The 16,106-nt window shown below is 38.3% G+C and overlaps 1 protein-coding gene across 6 annotated transcripts in view; it reads left to right on the forward strand.

Annotated features, from left to right (window-relative positions):
* The window catches only part of EVC2 (EvC ciliary complex subunit 2), an 80,192-nt gene that overhangs the window by 5,164 nt on the left and 58,922 nt on the right, over nucleotides 1–16,106 (forward strand). For 5 of the 6 annotated variants that reach the window (XM_055797332.1, XM_055797335.1, XM_055797333.1 and 2 more), the window contains exons 3-7: nucleotides 5,324–5,484; nucleotides 6,008–6,073; nucleotides 10,697–10,883; nucleotides 12,961–13,070; nucleotides 14,186–14,248. In XM_055797332.1, coding sequence (XP_055653307.1) covers nucleotides 5,324–5,484; nucleotides 6,008–6,073; nucleotides 10,697–10,883; nucleotides 12,961–13,070; nucleotides 14,186–14,248 — 587 coding nt within the window. Of the gene's footprint in view, nucleotides 1–5,323; nucleotides 5,485–5,931; nucleotides 6,074–10,696; nucleotides 10,884–12,960; nucleotides 13,071–14,185; nucleotides 14,249–16,106 lie in introns of those variants that run through there. The other variant, XM_055797337.1, reaches the window with a different exon arrangement.

A 16,106-nucleotide genomic window follows, 5' to 3' on the forward strand; every position in this document is an offset into this window, starting at 1 on the left:
CAAGGAAAACAGTGAGACAGGAACTTCTGCATACAACCTTTATCATTGAAAATGGCAATGTGCTGAAGTGAAATGATTTGTAACAGCACAGTGGACTCAGGGTTTCTGTTGGAAGCTTTTTGGAATTGTTTCTGGGTAAGATGAGAAAAAACAATCCCAGAATAACCCTGTGATTGGGAAGCACAATGGATTTTTAAGAACTATGTTTGAGTCTGCTCTGACTTACTCAAAGCAGGACTGGAAAGTAGATTTGCCTTGTCTTGTTGATGCCCATAGTTTCTTTGACTTTGTAACGAGAAAAGCTAATGGCAACATTCAAAACAGAAATACAGTAAATTACTACCCTTGCCTGTTCATTGTTGTGTGTAATTGAAAGGATTTCAAATTGGATCTTGTATCCTGGATGGTTTTCAGGACAGGGAATCATTCAGAACAACAACAACAAGAAAAATATAGCAAGCAAATATATTTAACTCTTTTCTTTCCTACTGAAATAGAGCAAAATTATTCAGAGCTTTGCTGATAAATTCTGGAGGAAAGCAAGTCAGACTGCAGGTGTAGGACTTGAAATATGCAGCCCTTGAGAGCTAAGAATTTGAATTACAGTCTTAGTGAAATTGTAATTTTTAATTCTGAACTTGACATTTCACAAACTTATCAGACTCTTCTCTTTCATACTGTAATTTGGCACATTAGGATGTGCTATAAAGATACAGGGGCTTTAAGGACATAACAGAGTCTTTACTGCAAACCTATCGTAAGATTTTCCTAGTTTTGTATCATCCTAATTAATTGCCATGGCCAAAAATAACCTTCACCTTAACTGCTATCAAGAAAAAGTAAGGCACTCTGTTGCTGTACCTACCCTTCTAATGGCCGTCCTTCTGTGCTGCTAACCTGTTTGGGACTCGGCTCATTTAGTCCAGTGGTAAAGGCTTGTGCTTTAGCACTGAAGGTCCCTGTTGTTAGACAAAACTAATTTCTTAGCAAAAGGCAGTATTCTAACCACAAACAGAGGACAGTTTCTTAGACACCCATCCTTTCACCCCCAGCCCATATCAATGCAGACCCGCTGTTACCACAGTCTCCATGTGATAAGTGCATTTTGTACCACATCAGATCCTCTCTGTATTTGCATACCCTGAGCAGGAAGCAAATGCAATGAAAGCTGGGAGTGGGGAGCTCTCCTTCCTAAGTGTATTATATGTGCCTTAAATGTGGCTGCTGGAGGTCCGAAAGAGCAAAAGATCATCACCCAAAGCAATAGTGCACAAAGCCGAGGAGTGGTTAATGACTACATCGGGAGAATAGCAAAGAAAATCGAACAACATTAAATAGCAGGGACTGTTCTGATCAGTTGTGCATTTGTCACTTCATATTGTTGTGGCACTGTGCATAGTGGGGCTAAGTGAATGCTATGGTAACGTGAGTGGTAAAATATTACACCAATCTTCGGGCTGTTTCAGCCATAGTAATATTTATTTTCATGTTTTCATTTTGTAATTCAATACAAAGTTGACCTACCAGCACTAGTAGTTAAGCTAGGAATATGCAGTTGAAGACATGGTTCTGACATATCTTGTTTATATTTGGTTTATGGAGAATTAAATTGTGGGAGAACATTTTAGTAGCGTGTTAATTCAAAGTAAGATAAAATATTTAACAACTTGATAATACATTGTAAAAATGTGGAGTGTTTAATTAAGGAAAACAAAAAAAAGGAGAAAGAAAATTTCATCTTAAAATGGTGATATTGTCTCAAAAGAAAGTGAAATTACTGCCTTTCTTTGATGAACCGTTTCACTTGGCATCTTTACAGATGTTTGCAGGAAAGCCCCAGATTAAGCCTCATGCTCTGTTGGTTTGCTTGCTGGGAAATGTTTTGGCCTGAGGCATTGTACTCCAGGAGTGCCTGGTGGCAGCCTGGCAAGCCCAGCTGAGAGGGGACGGTTTGGGCTGTATGTCAAGCTGAAAGTGTTCCCCTGCTTTGCAAAATTTCCCTTTCAAAAAGGAGTGGGAATAGTTTCCATTTAGAAACTTATCGAAGAGAAGACCCCGCAGCTTTGATAATGTTTTTTTCTGAAAATAGAAAAATGGCAAAGATTGAAGCTGTAAGAAGAAAAGAGAGTGGAAGGAACAAGGAGACCGCAGAGTCAGAATTGGGATGCATCTCTGAAAGAGCACTGATAATGGTGCACTTGCACTTCTGAGCAGCAGGGTATCCAAAAGAAAGCTCAATGCTTGTTAATGAAAGGCCTCAGGAGTCAAGTATTAGTATTTTCCAACCTCAGATGAATCTATTTGTTAAAAAAACCACACCAATTTCAGAACGGAAATCTAGAATAGACATGAAAACAACAGAATGTGTTATGCCTGTACTGTCCTTTCTCAGATATTCAGCGTTCAGCTTTTCAAGCAATCATCAGCCATCTACAATCCATCTAGAACCTTATCTGAAAAGAGACAGCAGGTGAATTGATAAATACAATTATGTTGTCTTGATGTTAAGAGTATGCAGCAAATTATGTGGAAAAGCAGTTATGGTCTTGTAGGTCAGCTGGACTGAGTTGTATAATGTTCTAGTGACAGTTAAATATATGTGGATCAGGAAAAAGTTATTTTATTGAACTGACAGTCGATACTACAAAAAATCATGACATAGAAAAGTGCTGCTTTACTGGCAAGGGAAACCACAGTATTGTAAAACAGCCTATATTGTTGAAAATTAATAGGAAGGATGAGAAAAAATCTGGAGGAAGGCAGTAGTACATGTTGCTGTATGGACATGCATCACACTGATTGAATCTATTTATGCAAAACCTTCCACTGAGTGCTGGGAAGATACAAGTGAATTTGCAAAAGTACCCTTGTAATCATCATCAATGTTGAGGCTGCTTAACGTAATGTCAAGAACCTGCAAAATCCCCAACCTCCAATTACTGTTGATGGAGCAGCCATATAACATGCCTGGAGACTTCTGCTGGGAGCTGGGCACATTATCTCGGGACCGTAAGTCATGACAAAGCACAACTTGAAAACAGACTCATCTGTCTAATTACTAATCCAGAGATTTATTCAGAGTCAAAGAACGTGATCGGTTAATTAAATTTCTTACTGTGGACTTGATACTCTCCAGAGGGGAGTATCAGGATTCGCTGTCATGGAAAGTGCAGTTGTGTGTGCTGATGGAGGTGTCATGCTGCATAGGGCACAAGAACAAAAGGTATTTTATGAAGCCATTACCCCCTTCTTGTTGGCTGAGCTCACTTATCCCAAATACTGAAGGAAATGATCAGCTAACTAAGAAGCACTTTCAAGGTAGTAGTTGCTCAGCCCAGCCCATACATATTGCCATTTTGACTTCTGACTCATAGCAAGCCCTACAAAGAAGCTCCATGTCTTCATTCAGGGTTTCTGTTTACTGTGAGGGAACGTGCATCACCTGTAGTCTGGCAAGAAAACAAAAAGGAGAATTGGTGCTCCACCTCCATGGGAATGGGATGGCAATTGCATTAATATATGAGACAGCGAATCTAAAATGAATCTTTTTCACTGTTTGGATATGTCTATACAAAACTGCAAAGAGGCTTGATTCAGTAGACAAAACAAAGGTTTAGAGCCATCGGAGGTGAGATGTAGTATGATACTCGAATCTGCTGGGGAATGCCAAAGCTGGGTGGGCTGAGATTGCTGGCTAGCAGGTCTGTACTGCTCTTGCAGTTCAGCACTGGTTCATCCTGAGTGATTTGGACTGTTGCTTAGTTTTGAAATAGAAGTATGCCAGGCATGACTGCTCTGAAAAAATTCCAACCCCAAAGATATGGTAATTATATATATTACTGTTCTCACCAAGTTTACCTTGTTATTTTTGTAGTCCCTAAATTACTCTGAGTCTGTTGCATTGGTCAACAGGGGTTTAAGTATTTAAGTAAAACTTGGTGAAGTGAATTAGAAGTGAATGTAAAATATAAACAACTGGCTTTTACTATCCCATACATCCACAATTTTGTCCAGTATAAACAACTCCCACATAAAAAGCATGCTATCCCAGTATGGGAAGACAGTGAAGCTCCCCAGGGTGCACGTGTCCATCTGGGTTCTGTAAGCAGCAGGACTGCATCTCATTCATTACGTTAACGGAAATCTTTTCAGTGATTCATGTGCATCAGCGCTCCAAGGCCCTTTATAGGACCTCCTTTAAGGGTCCGATTTTGATTGGTCTGTGCATGGCTTTGCTATTTACAGCTAACAGTATTTCTCTATATTGTTCTTCCAACAAAGCAGTGTCTTTTCAAAAAAATGCAGCTTCTCATATTAATGAGATTTCACTATCTTCAGATTTTCATATTTCATTAACATACAGGGGTTTTTAAAATGAAAACTTGATAGAAAAGGGTCATTTGCCAGAAATCTTTGCTTTTCAATGAGAGTTTTTGTCCGTATGAATATATATAGTTAAAATATGGGATGTAAAAATGAGTAATAAATGAGAACTATTATGCAAAGAATGAAAGAAAGTATCTTCTTTAAATGTAGCCAACTATAATTTTGAAATTTTCATGACATTTTTTCTCTTCATTCAGCAGCTTTACCTTTTGACAGTTTGTTATATTAAATTACTGATTTTTAGTAGAAGCTCCTTTTTTTAATGTCATAGATGCTTTTACTTTAATAGATGAAAATTAATTGATTTCAAAACTCTTCTTGTAATTTTTGTGATATCATGGACTAATCTTTCATGAAAATATAAGCCTATAAGCTAGCATTTATATTGCTATTTACTAAATTGAGGAGCATTTGATTTGATGGCACTCCAGTTCAGCTGGAATGTAACTGAGACCCTTATTCAACTGAGAATTTGTTCTGAATACGTCTTGACATGGTTAATGGTTAATTGGCAGACTGTATCTTTGAAGCAAAACATCCTTACCACTGAGGCTACTTACACCGTGGAGGGCTTCAATTATTTATGCTTTGCTGAAACTTTCTTTGTGTTGAAAATATTAACAGTTGATTTAAGGATAAAATCTTTTAATTCATGCATTTGACACTTTACATTTAAATGGCAAGAAGTTTTCTGTGGGATCTATGTGAGTTCCCTAGGTAAAGAAATAGTTTTGTTCTAACTCCTGCTGGGTTTTGTGTGGCACATCCCATCTCTTTCCTGCCTGGCCTCATGTCTCAGGTGCCGATGTTGATGTTCATTGCTTTGAGGGAGAGCATGCTGGCTGCTGTGTGCACACAGAGCACCAGATCCGCACCAAGCGGCTGCTGCACAGGAGCCAGCTTTAGCTCTAACGTAGATTGTTGCCTTGGTTTTCAGCAATGCCCTTACCTCTGGTCATTCAAGCAAGTGAAGCCCCTCACCATCTCTTGACTTCTGCAGCCTCAGACGATCAGTGGAGCCATTCACTGTTTGCTTTGATACCCTCATGGACAAAGAAGATTTTGTTCAAACGAGAGTCTTCTGTTAACCACCAGCTGGTCAGTAAAAGATGGTTTGCAACTTGTAATATTTTCTGAGTATTGTAGCAATTACATCAAAAGTGAACGTTGCTGGGAATTTGCTACCCAGTTAGTACATTTCTAGTTCTGTCTCAGTGATTATGTTCACTTGAGATGGCTTCAGCAACACCAACTAGTTGTGTGACTTCCAGAGAATTACTGTGACATACAGCTATCTGCTTTATAAATTCTGATAGACACTTAGTAATGCAATAGATCTATATAGTTTGATGAACTTTGTGCATTTTGCTAGAGAACTGTGATAGCCAAAAGGTGAATATATCAATGAACATACTAGTAATTGCTTGTGGGAATAGTAGTTTGTATAAATTTGGACTAGAAAGAAAGATTAACTATTAGGATAACAAAGCTTTTAAATTAGGTGGTGATTAATACCTCTATTTTTTTTCTTATTTCATTATTTAGATAATTTAACTTCTGCTGCAGTTTCTGCATTATGATATTTTCATACACTATGTAGACTTTTCCCCTTCCTCCACAGCCTGAAGATACGGCCAATATGTCGGTGTCTTCTGGATTTGGAATAACCCTTCAGAAATGTGGTGTGGTAAGTTTTCTTACAATTGTGTTGTTAATTTGGTAGAAGTTTGTACCCAAATGTCCTCTAAAAAGTGGGAATAGAACTGTGCCCATGCAGAGTGTTTTGGAGAACATCCATTTTGATGTTAAGATGGTCGCACCCTCCATAAGAGGCACAGTTTTGCAATGTGAATTCAAAACTGAAGGGAATCGGTGAAATCTTCTCTCAGACTCCTGGGGGATATTGGAATGTGGTCAAAGTAAATGCCTCATTGTGAGAATTCCTAAAACTATAAATGGGCAAAGCCCAGTGAACTCTAGGACAAGGGTGGGTAGAGATAGAGACAAGCTTCTTTAGAGGATGAGATAAGCCACCTGAGATACTCTCCTGGCTCAACCACGGATGCCTCACCTGTGTCAAGTATGGACTCCTTTCAAAGGGTGGGGCACTGAGCCTTGTGATGCTGGTGTGTCTTTGGGCATGCTACCACACAGCCTTAGAAGAGTCAGTCTGTCATAGTCTGCATATTTGGTGGGGCTCAGCTACAGCACAATATTAATGAAAAAAAGGTTTCATTTAACTTTGCAAAATACTTATGAGGAGCAAAGACCTCCATACTATAAGGAAATTCTAAACCTTCCATTTTATTTTTACTTTATGTGGCATAGGTTGATAGATTTGTCTAGACTGTTATTTTTTCCTTTCCTTTTTTTTCCCATTTTTGCTTTTTGTTTTTTACACTGGATGAAGCAAGTGTGAGTTTTTGTAATTAAGAGACAGTTCGTCTTATTGATCCCTTGGATAGACAAAGCTCATCCAACTTTAAGACAAATCTGAATTCAGCCACTGAAATGCTGCATGTGAGGGTAGAGGATTCAGTAACCAGTACAGAAGAGGTGACATTATAACCTGCACAGGATAATTTGCATAGAGAAGAATGAATATGCATAACATCTCACAGTACTAATTACCTATAATGTTGTTATTGAAATGGCGGCATATCATTATTAATGAGGCTGAATAGTGAGCATTTCAGACATAAGAAGCAGTAACACAGACTATTCTGCATTTATGGCTGCAGATTCACAATTTTTATACCAGAGCCTCTTAGAAAAGAGTTCGAGACAGTTACATGTTGGTTTTTTCTGTTTTTCATAGCATAGCCTCACACAGGCTCATTAAAAATCATGAAATCCTGCTTTACAAGATCAGAGTTAATCTGTTGTAGATGCTAGGATTATCAGAAAATAATTTTGCGGTGCTACTAGTTACAAATTACTGGAAACTATGCAGTTGTATGTGATTGTCTTCCACTTTCAAATGCAGCTCACATTTTATTTTCCTCTGCTTGCCTTGTCATCTACTTCAATCCTAATTTGTCTGAACAGATGCTTTCCTGCTAAGAGACAGACTGGCCATATGGTGGTCTTCAGCTGTTTTAAATAGAAAAAAGTGAATTTTGCACCTTTTTCTTCTCCTACCACGAGTGGCTCTTCAGAGCATGGAGATGACATATGTTTACTTCTCAGAGTCAAGATTTTTCCTGCACCTTATCGCAGAAATACCCTTCTTGAAACTGGGGTGTTTACATTTTACTTATGCTTTCAGCACCTGGTCCATACCTTCTCTTCAGATTGAAAGTGTGCTCCTGTAAGAGTTTCATTCCTCAATATGATGTGAACTTTTCTGTAATAGTATTTCATAATGACAATAATCTTTAACAGAGCTGAAGTAGATCTTTAAATTTATCTGTTTTGCTTTTAAGACATTTACCTCTCATTTCTCAATGTCTTAAGCTTTCTTACATTGCAATATATAATTCCATGAGCCTTTTTTTTTCCTGCTTTCCTGTTTCTAGTTCTAACTTATCCCCAAAGATCCTCAGTTCCTTTCACTTCCTTGACAATTCCTTCCTCTTCTCTTTTCTCCTAGCATGTCCTTGCTTTTGCTCTGGTTCTTTCACTCCAGTCTCCCAGGTACCTGAAGTGACATCGCTAGCAGGGGGTGCTGACACACACAGTGTGCTTCAGCAGCAGAAAGAAAATGAAATATGCACTTATGCATCATCAGGGGCTGCCATTGGTTTTGGTTCCTGTAGGTGGTTGGCTGCATCATCAGCTGCTTCAAAGAAAAAACATCTTCAAGCAAATTAGAGTAGCAACTTAAAGGAGGTATCTGGTGGCTGCTGATCCCAATTGCAGCGGTGAATGGAGGAGGCTCTTTCTAGGAGATGTCAAACCCAAGAGCTTCCTTACTGCTTGATTCTAATCTGCTGCTTTCTCTGGTGCTATCAGGAAAAAAATCCAGATTCTTTCAACCCCTTCACAATTTAGCTTAAAACTGCCTGCCACTCAAAAATAAGAAATGAAAAACATGTATTTAATATTAATCAGAAATGTAACAGGTGCAGCCTTTTGGCCGCCTGAGGAAGATTGTGGTAGGAGATAGGTGGTATGGTTGGGATACCTCTGAAGTGTTTCTTTGTTTAGTCACTGAATAAGAATTTTATTAAATGAAACAAAATGAAAAGAAAGCGCAACGCTGGTTGGAGAAAGAGAATGAACAGTGTTGGAGTGTGCATTAAACCTTCTGACCAGGGGATGGAGAGAACTAATGCTGCCATATTCTACCATCTGCTTGTGAATACACACATGCTACTTTCTCTGCCTATTTTATTGTAGGAATTTATCTAAATTACTATTTACATCCCCTGTCCTCAAATGTAAAGCAATATATCTCTGCCTTATTAGAAGCACAGGAAGAGACCCTGAAATCCTCACTTTTTGCCTTCATCCCACAGAAGAGCAAGGGAAAGGTACGGGGAAATGAAGGGAGGAAAATTTTTTTCTATTTCCCCCGTTTCCCCAGCTCTCACTTTTACTTGTGCATACATATTTGTCTGCACAAGCCCATCCACACTTACTGTGAGCGTAATACGATGTTAACAACTCGTGCCGTTTGAACCTTGAATCTTCAGGGTGTGCTTTCTTGGTTTGGATTTTCTTTGTGTGGCGCTGAGGGTTTTTTTCCTGTTTCATCTTGTTTGTGATTTTTAGAGGAAGTTTCTAGCTTTTGTGACTGCACAGGAAAGGTTGAAAGGCATGTTGACTGCATCATGCCAGTTCAGAAACCAGCAGAGAGAAAATCTGCCCAAAATATATCACATTTTTAATATTTGGTGATTTTAAGTCTCATAAATGTTGGCGTATAATTCATGATAAACGAACATATAAAATTGGTAATGCTTTCCTCACAAATATGATTAAGCCTATTTTTATACATGCTGACAATTATTTGCAGAATCTAGTTAGTACAGTAAGTATTATTTGGGCTTTTTCCTCCATAAGATTTGTTTAATACAGTTGAGGTTGAACTTGCTGTAATGAGTTAAAAAAATTTAGTGTAGCATACCCAGGAAAGTTAGTTATGTAAACAGATTTATTCACATGTACTTTGATTATTGTCACTTAAATAGAAAAATGCAAACTAAGCAATAATGTCAATAAACTGCTTCTTTTCCTCAATACAGAAGAGATCAAAACCCTATATTTTTCTATACTAAATTAGTATGAAATGCAGAGATCAATGGTGCACAATGAAATCATAACTACATATGTTGAACCCTGTGGCTGCCATGAATTCTGGTCTCATTTCTGAAGTCTATCACAATGCATATTTTTATAACTCATTTCTGTGGGGGCTGCTGTATTATTTATGTCTGGTGTCCAGAAACAGAGTACATTTCCTAAAAAGGAGGAAAAAAGAGAAAGGTTCAGCCTGAATTGTGCTTTGGTCAGTTAAATAAGTGTGAATTTGGTGTCGTTATTAGAAGTCTGATATTCTGTCATGGCTATACTACAGGCCAGCATATTACAGACCTGGTAAAATTTTTAGACAATTATGGTTTGATGTGAGTTTTAGGGGAAGGCAGCTGGAAGATGAGACATCAGTAAGCAACTCTGTGCTCCAGATAATTTCATTTAGAGGGCTAATTACTCAATAAGGGTTAATGCCCTAATGGAATAAATCAAATCACATGAGTGTGCTTTGCTAGAGATTGATGATTAGCTTATGAACTTCACCACTAACTGGAAGCAGAACCCTGAGCTCTAAGTCCGTTGGTGGCTCCATGAGCTCTCCCGTGGAAAGGGCAAATCAAAGCAGCTGGCACTCTTTAGAGAATATCATTGCTGTGAAAAAAAGGGAAATTGAGACCAAAACTGCTTGGAGAGAATGGATTTGCAGTGAGTGCAGCTTGCAAAAGAAACATCCTCATGGTACAGAAGTTCAACGTTAAGAATTTTGTAGACTCTGGTTACAAACTTATGATCCAGTTCTGTGTTTTATGCAGTATTATGGGGATATTCAGATTCTTGTTTTCACTTCTGGTTCTGCATGGGCGGGGTTTCTACCTTCTGGCTTTCTGTCCCTTTGTCTCCAAGCAATAGCTTGGGATACCAAAGATTAGAATCTCCTTGGGAGTTTGAGCTCAAACTGAGTGTAGTGCCATTTGTGGGTCACTTAGAATGCCCTCAGAATGTAAGTGTACACATATAATGAACTTTTATTAGTAATCAAGTCTATGACTTTTGTTGTTAAGATGCACATACAGACATTTTGCACCATTAATACTAATATTTCTGTTTTCAGGTGGATGTTGAACATGACCCTCAAATTGCATACATTACACTTCTGATTAATAACACCAACATGCTGCTTTCAGCAAACATTACAGATCTTATCCTGCTGGACAATATAACTGGTCTACATGTTCAAAAAAACAGCGGTAATAAGACCACAGATGGCATACACATTTACAGGAAAAGATTCTTGCAAGGTAACAAAATCTGCAGGGAAGTACCCCTGATTACACATGTGGAAAAGCATCAGTTCAAATTATGATATTTATTTATTGATTGTTTGTGATGGTGTAAATTCTCTGATTATCAGTTAATACAGGTGAAAAACTCTGGAAAAGGTTTTGTGCTGCAGTTTACAATTCTATTAATTCACATTTTGACTCCCGCCTTTGAACTGCTTCTGATCTCCCTGGCACAGAAGCAAGCCCCTGTACTCTGTAAAAGTTGCTGCCATCAAAATGGAAGACAATCTTTCATGATAATATTTGTTCATTTTGGATTTCTTCAAAAGCTGCTGCACAAGTCATTTTAATTGTATGTGGTGAGCCTTCCTCCTTCAGCCAAGCATGGCTGATTGCCTTCCTGAGGTATTGAAATGCATTGAAATTGCAAAGGGCCATGCAAGCAGGCAAGATGATTCAGCAGAAATAAGGCAGCTCTTCTCAGTAGATGTTCTCCCCAAACTAAGAAAATTATAAACTCAAAGCAAGTAATACAGAAAGAAACCAGTTCCGCGCTTGGAGTCAGTGTGTTCCTTTGGTAGCAGTTGGATCATTGCACATTCATAAAATTTTACCTTTCTTGATATTGCATGCCTTTTTTTTGTAATCAGAAGCACATAGAAAATCAGCAGCTTGCTTTTGAGAGTCATAGTTCTTTGGAGCTTCAGAAGTGTTCAGTGATACCTGTTTATTGTTCAAGTATCTAGGGTTGTGATAGTGTTTTACTGGTGAAAAATTTTCAAATTGGAAAAGGAAATAGAAGACCTGGGGCTACTGTCTGATTGTAAATGGATAGCCAGACTCTATTTCTAACAATGTAGTGTGAGTAGTGGTGCTGATTACAGGGCAGGTGTTTTTTTAAAAGTGACAAAGAACTGCTGGCTCTCAAGAGGTTCCTAAGAAAGAATAATCCCTCAGAAAAAATAGAAAAAAGACTTGCAGAGCTGATCTAATAAACCAAGTTGGAAATTTAATTTATTTATAACTGCTGCAACTGGAACTGAAGCTGGCTTTTCCAGCCCATATATGTTGCATGAATCGGCATGAAAAATACTGAAGTGGTAGAAAATCCAGCAGAACAGATTTCTTCATAGTTTGAGGTTTGGTCATTACTATGTCAGTCCTAGACTCAGCCTATACCTTGCCACTAGGGCTGGTGGGAAGGTCTATGCCTACATTGGCCTGTGTACTGTCATGCTGCATGTTACCCATAATAATTTTTCAGTGCTGCAGTGCACTGTGAATCAAAAGTCAGCTGAAATCTCAGCCATATTTCTCTTTGGTTTCAATGGGAGGAGAACCAGTCAGTTAGTGGTTACAATGAAGGCTGTCCATTTTATAAAAAAAAGTTATTTTAAAATATCTCATATTGAGTTTTAGTATCAGGCAAAACATGATGTTTTCAGTAGCTTGAGGCATGATTTAATGCAGTTTCCAGATCCTGGGGCAAATTTGCTTGAGTTCTTTCAGGCAGCAGGTACAAAGGATGTTGCTGGGCTCATGTTGCCAGGAGCTGTCTGGATGTGGGACATCTGCTGTGTCAGAAAGGAGAAGCTCCAGTGCTGTCCCAAGCCTTCCCCAGGTATCTTTGAGAAATTTCCCTGGGACAGAGCAAATCTATCCATATCCTTTCTCTCTGTACTGTGCAGGTACGCTCTGGCTGCCTCTGCTGAATTCCCTTGAAGTCAGTGTTGTGAGTTTACTGCAGCTTGGTTCCTAGGAGAGTACTTTTGCTGGTGAGGAAGCACAGTCTAAAGGGGAATCTAAAAAGCTTCTCAGATGTTTTATTCATATTGAACTTGCTTTTCAAATTTTGTAAACATCTGTAAGTGCAGCTGAGCTCAGCTGGGTGCTCAGCTCTTTAGAGATTCACACCCAGTCGTCTTGTGTAAAAAAAGATGTGCAGCTGTACTGGTTCTTTTCAGGTCAGTGTATGGTTCTGTTTAAGAAAATGCAGACACAATTACTTGGAGGCTACTATTGCACTGACAGATGTACCTCACCTGCTTAATCTACACGGTTGGGGATGTGTGTGTGTGTTCTGTTTTAACAGGTGGAGAACACTTTGCAATCAACTACTCTGCATTTCTTGATGCAAAAGAAATGTGGGATGGCAGAGTCTTGACACTGCCTGTGAAGCTAACTTTCAGGAGTTCATCACAGGTATTCCCTTTACAATTTTATTTCACTCTTCAGTCTTTGTAAAAAAAGAAAAAAAAAAGTCTCTGAGGTGGTTCTTGTCTGTCTAAGCAATGAGGTCTGCATGTAATGAAATGAAGTTCTTAGGCTGTATGGTTATCATGAATTTATACATAGGTGAGTTACTCTTCATAGGTTAGGAAGTCCTAGACCTCGTTAAATAGGTGGAGTATGTTTGTGCATTGTCCTGTAGCTTTTCACTCTACTTTTTGTATTTCTCTCCAGTTTATCTGTGTATCCTGGAAATAATCATGTTCCACGTACTTATGTGTGTGTTCCTGTAGTCTGTGAGAGGTTGAAAGTTTTGCCATGTTTTTATCAGAAAGTAAACTTTTAACCAAAAAAGACGTTACAGCAAAATAAAACCTCCTTGCTCATAAGGAAGACACTTTTTTAGTATGAGAATTGTGAAGCTCTGAAGGAGGTTTTTCAGAAAAGCTGAGTAATCTCCATCCTTGCTGATTTTTGAGAATTCAGTTGCACCAGGCTCCAAGACAACTGACATAACGCTAGAGTTAGGCCAGCGCTGAGTAGGAGGCAGGACAGGTGGTTTCTTCCAAAGGAAAATTTTCTGATTCTTAAATATGGCTCGAGATTTTTTCTGTGGTTTTCTTAATTGCAGGTAATTAGAACCTGCAGATGTGTTTTCATTTTGACTGCTGTATCTGCTTTGTTTTAGAGGAAAAAATGCTCAATGTGTATGAGAGTGGTACTACAGCAATAGAGACCAAGCAAAAACCAGGGAATTGTAAGAGTAGAGGCATGTACACTGACTGTGGCTCCTGTCCTGTGCGTGTTTAGTCAACCTAGATTTTATCAGCACAGGAAAATGTACTTCTGTGAGCACCGGAATATGCCTCTCTGTATTAGAAGGGAAACATACCTCACAGAGCAGTTGCTTCCATGTTTGTTAGTTACCACTAAATGCACTGTATTTTCTTGTCAGATTTATTTCATCTTTAAGCTTAATAAGAAGTATATCTTATCTTCTAAGGAGAGGCTTTTCTAGACTCTGGGCTGTTTGCCAGTGGATTCTGCTAATTTTTTTAATACATGTAATATTTTTGTATCTCTCTCAGAATAAAACACATCTTGTATCATTGACAGCTTCATTTACCATAACTGAAGAAGAAAAGATAAAGGTAATTTCTATGGTTTGGTATTATGTTGACTCTCCTGCTTAAACTTATGGACAATCTAAACTAAATCCTAGGAGCTAAAGATGTACTTATGTACTATATCTTGTCACTCAGTTATTTTATTATCATACAGAAGTTCTGCCTTCTCTTATTTTAAGAGGAAGAAAACGGGTGTCAGGATAGGAGGTCTTTGTTGTCTTAAAGCAGCAATATTTAGTATGGAAAATGTACAAACTTCCATTATTCCTAGCCATGTTTTTGGGTTGGTTTTTCTTGAAGAATTGTCCAGGTACAGAGAACTGTGGTGAGGAACATGCTCACCTGCTCCAGGTCCTAGCCACTATGAGAAGGCTTTTTGCCCTTCCAAAAGGGTGGAGTTATCCGCCACCTATTGAGAAAAGGTTTCTATATCATGCTGATACACAAATCAGGAGATAGCTGTGGGAAGCCCGAGAAATAAAACTGCAGTAAGAGACACATGTAACTTACGTTTGCTTTTCATTTTTTAACTAGTCATCCTTCCAATATGACTTTCTGTTCTTGGCTTCTGAATTAACATGGTTTCTAAGAGGCCAAAGTAACCTTCAAAATTATGTTGACTGTAGCAAACAGTGTTATTATTGTCGATATTTTTTTATTAAGAGAACTCTCCACTGCATCCATCCGTTTCATTGCTAGGGTAATCTCTCCACCAAACTTTTCTCCCCCAACACCTCATTACCTTGATAAGCTTGGGGATCTTTTTTTAAGGAGCTGTGGCTTGGTTGGCAAGAAGACTGTGATTGATTGTGTTCAGAGAGAAGAAAATAGTTTGTTTTACCCCCAAAACATTTTTGTCATGGTTGTACCATTTGAAATCTCAAGTTCATGTGGATGGGGCTTGCCTGAAGAGGTCCTGAGGATTAGACTGCTCATTCCTTCCACAGGCCTGTCCCATAAGTTCTTCTCCATCTTTAAAATCAGTAATCTATTTGGAGATTGGGCATAGGGGCCTCTTGTTCCAGTTTTCTCTTTTGCTGGGGATCTTGTGCTCTCTTAGCTTCTATTAGTGTAGTAGATTATAAGTCCAGACTTCGCTCTCACATAACTGAAGATCAGGTGCCCATTCTGTTAAAATGTAAGCCAGATTTAAACATGTTAAAAAGCAAAACTGTACATGAGCTAGAGAACTCATTTTTCCTGGCTAAAGATCTAGTAAGATTTAAAAGGATTGGACGTTTATATAGTTAGGAGTTATGCTTGAAATTGCCATAAATGTATTTTTTTAAAACTCTTAATCTTAAAGGTGAAGCCATGCAGTAGCTGACTGGGTTAGAAAAACAGCTTCAGTGTGAATTGATCTGCAGCAGTTGGCAATGTCTAAGTTAAGACTAAGCTACATTGATCTCAGCCCACCATGAAAATTCCTGCAATCTATTACTATATTTAAAACTTTATACTTTATAGTGTGGGGGGGTTTCCAACTTGAACTTGATAGAATTCAACAAGTTCTTGGGGACTATTCCATAGTTAGGTAAAATTGGCTCAGCTGCATTTGAGCTTACTTAGTGAGCAGGTCTTGTAATTAAACTGCGTGGTAAAAGTGTTAGAGAATACTGTTAATTTTTGAAAAATAAAGCTTAGAAATTATGGAACACATCATGTTTCACATACATAATATTTGCCTTTGGGCTGTGGCCAAACATAAAGTGTTTCAGTATGAAGTCAGTTTGTGCAAGGAAATTATGATCTGCTGAAAAAGGTGCGATGTATTGTATATCATTCATATCTTCAGCTGTCATAAATGCTCTCAATCTCAGATTTTATTTATTAAAGATCATTATTTAAACCTGTTCATGGGTGTGGTAAAACCAACATGTGT

This window comes from Falco peregrinus, chromosome 2 (genome assembly GCF_023634155.1).
Source record: "Falco peregrinus isolate bFalPer1 chromosome 2, bFalPer1.pri, whole genome shotgun sequence".
NCBI lineage: Eukaryota > Metazoa > Chordata > Aves > Falconiformes > Falconidae > Falco > Falco peregrinus.